At 46.9% G+C, this 1,524-nt stretch overlaps 1 protein-coding gene across 1 annotated transcript; it reads right to left on the bottom strand.

Annotated features, from left to right (window-relative positions):
• Positions 1-260: 260 nt before the first annotated feature.
• TRV_07275 (phosphoric ester hydrolase, putative) lies at positions 261-1,136 on the bottom strand (the record flags this gene model as incomplete). The annotated part of the gene is made up of 1 exon (XM_003018659.1): positions 261-1,136. A coding segment is annotated over one exon (876 nt), but the record flags the coding sequence as incomplete, so codon positions are not given.
• Positions 1,137-1,524: the final 388 nt, after the last annotated feature.

A 1,524-nucleotide genomic window follows, 5' to 3' on the forward strand; every position in this document is an offset into this window, starting at 1 on the left:
AAAAAACAAAGGAATATGCAGGGTAGTAGTCGACAGTAGAACTGGTAAGGTGACACTTTGCATTATACACGGGTAGTCAGATTAATGTGTCCCTTCAAGGAATCAGTGAATTGCAGGGCCCTTTCAAGTCTTGATTAGACGCCTCGTCGTATGAGGTGTATAACACGCTCTTTGGCACATGTTGGAATATATCCAGCCCGATCAAACTAAATGTGTAGAACTGTTGCATCTCTCGTCAGTTCATCTCTAACGCCCCCTACCACAGAAGCATTCACCATCCAGATGCCTTGAGTTGGAGCTCTCCAGAGTAAAACTTTCATAGCTTCATATATTAAAAACAACAAGCTGATAATGCTTGCATCTCCTTTGATGATACTCTCATATATCGATTGGAACTTGTCAAAATATGCCATATGCTGACCGTAGCCCCCATGTATATGACCAAAAACATGAAGAATTGATCGGTGTTTTAATCTCCATAATTCCTGAAGGAGGAATTTGCAGCCAAAGGAAAGATCTAGGTGCGAGTGTGGAGGCGTGTGAGTTAGCAGAATATCGGTGTTTGGAGGTATAATGCCCTCCCATACATTCTCCTTCCGCGGGTACTGAAAAGCCCAGTTTCCATGTTTGGGACTGACAGGGCTCCCAAAGATGTTTATATTGCGCCCACAGCAGTCCAGGGTAGCGCTAGTGTTCTGGAGATAAATAATGTTTCCCCAATCGATGAACTTCTGCGGCGCCCCTGAATGCGAAAGTGTCTTGCTCGTTTTGAGTGAGGGGTCAAGACACCAATCATGGTTTCCAGCTACTATAACCTTGTGCTGATGTGGTAATGTATTCAGCCAGTCAAGAGCTTGCTGGAGCTCGTCTTGTGAGCCAGACTGGGTGAGATCCCCGGAGTGTAACAGAATATCGCCATCTGGTATATGCGGTCTAGTCATATGGGTGTCAGAGATGCACACGACAGTGATGGCTTTATCTGATATGGTGGCTATTGATCGGGTAGGAATCGAGGATCTCCATTCGTAAATGAGGCTTGCAAGGAAAGATATAGGAGAAGTAATGAACCGATTCCACCTGGTAGGTACTGGTCGGCGAACTAGGGCGTCGAGGCCACCATTCCGTCTCCATACCATAGTCTACGGCCAGACTTCGGCGATCTGAGGATGAATAGTAAAAATTGATGGCTACTACTTCTCGAGTATAGCCGTTCCCAGGTACTGCCGCCTGTCATTTTCCAGCCTCTGATATTTGACGCGTATTTACAGGTTGCTTGGCATGGCGGCTACTGTCCAATGGAAGAAGTTAGTTGTGCCAAGCGCTTATGGAGAAATAATGATCCGCGGCTCTAGCCGCCAGCCGCTGCAGCCACTACCTGACTTGAGGTTGGAAAGTTGCAAGTTTCCACATCATTATCGGCATCACCAAGCAATCCGCCTGGACGCGGGCCGGCTGAATTGGAGGGTTCTAAAATGAGGTTACCTGGAACAATCATTGCCTTGGCCCAAGCATTAAAGATGCCAC

This window comes from Trichophyton verrucosum (genome assembly GCF_000151505.1).
Source record: "Trichophyton verrucosum HKI 0517 chromosome Unknown contig00976_1.f1.exp, whole genome shotgun sequence".
NCBI lineage: Eukaryota > Fungi > Ascomycota > Eurotiomycetes > Onygenales > Arthrodermataceae > Trichophyton > Trichophyton verrucosum.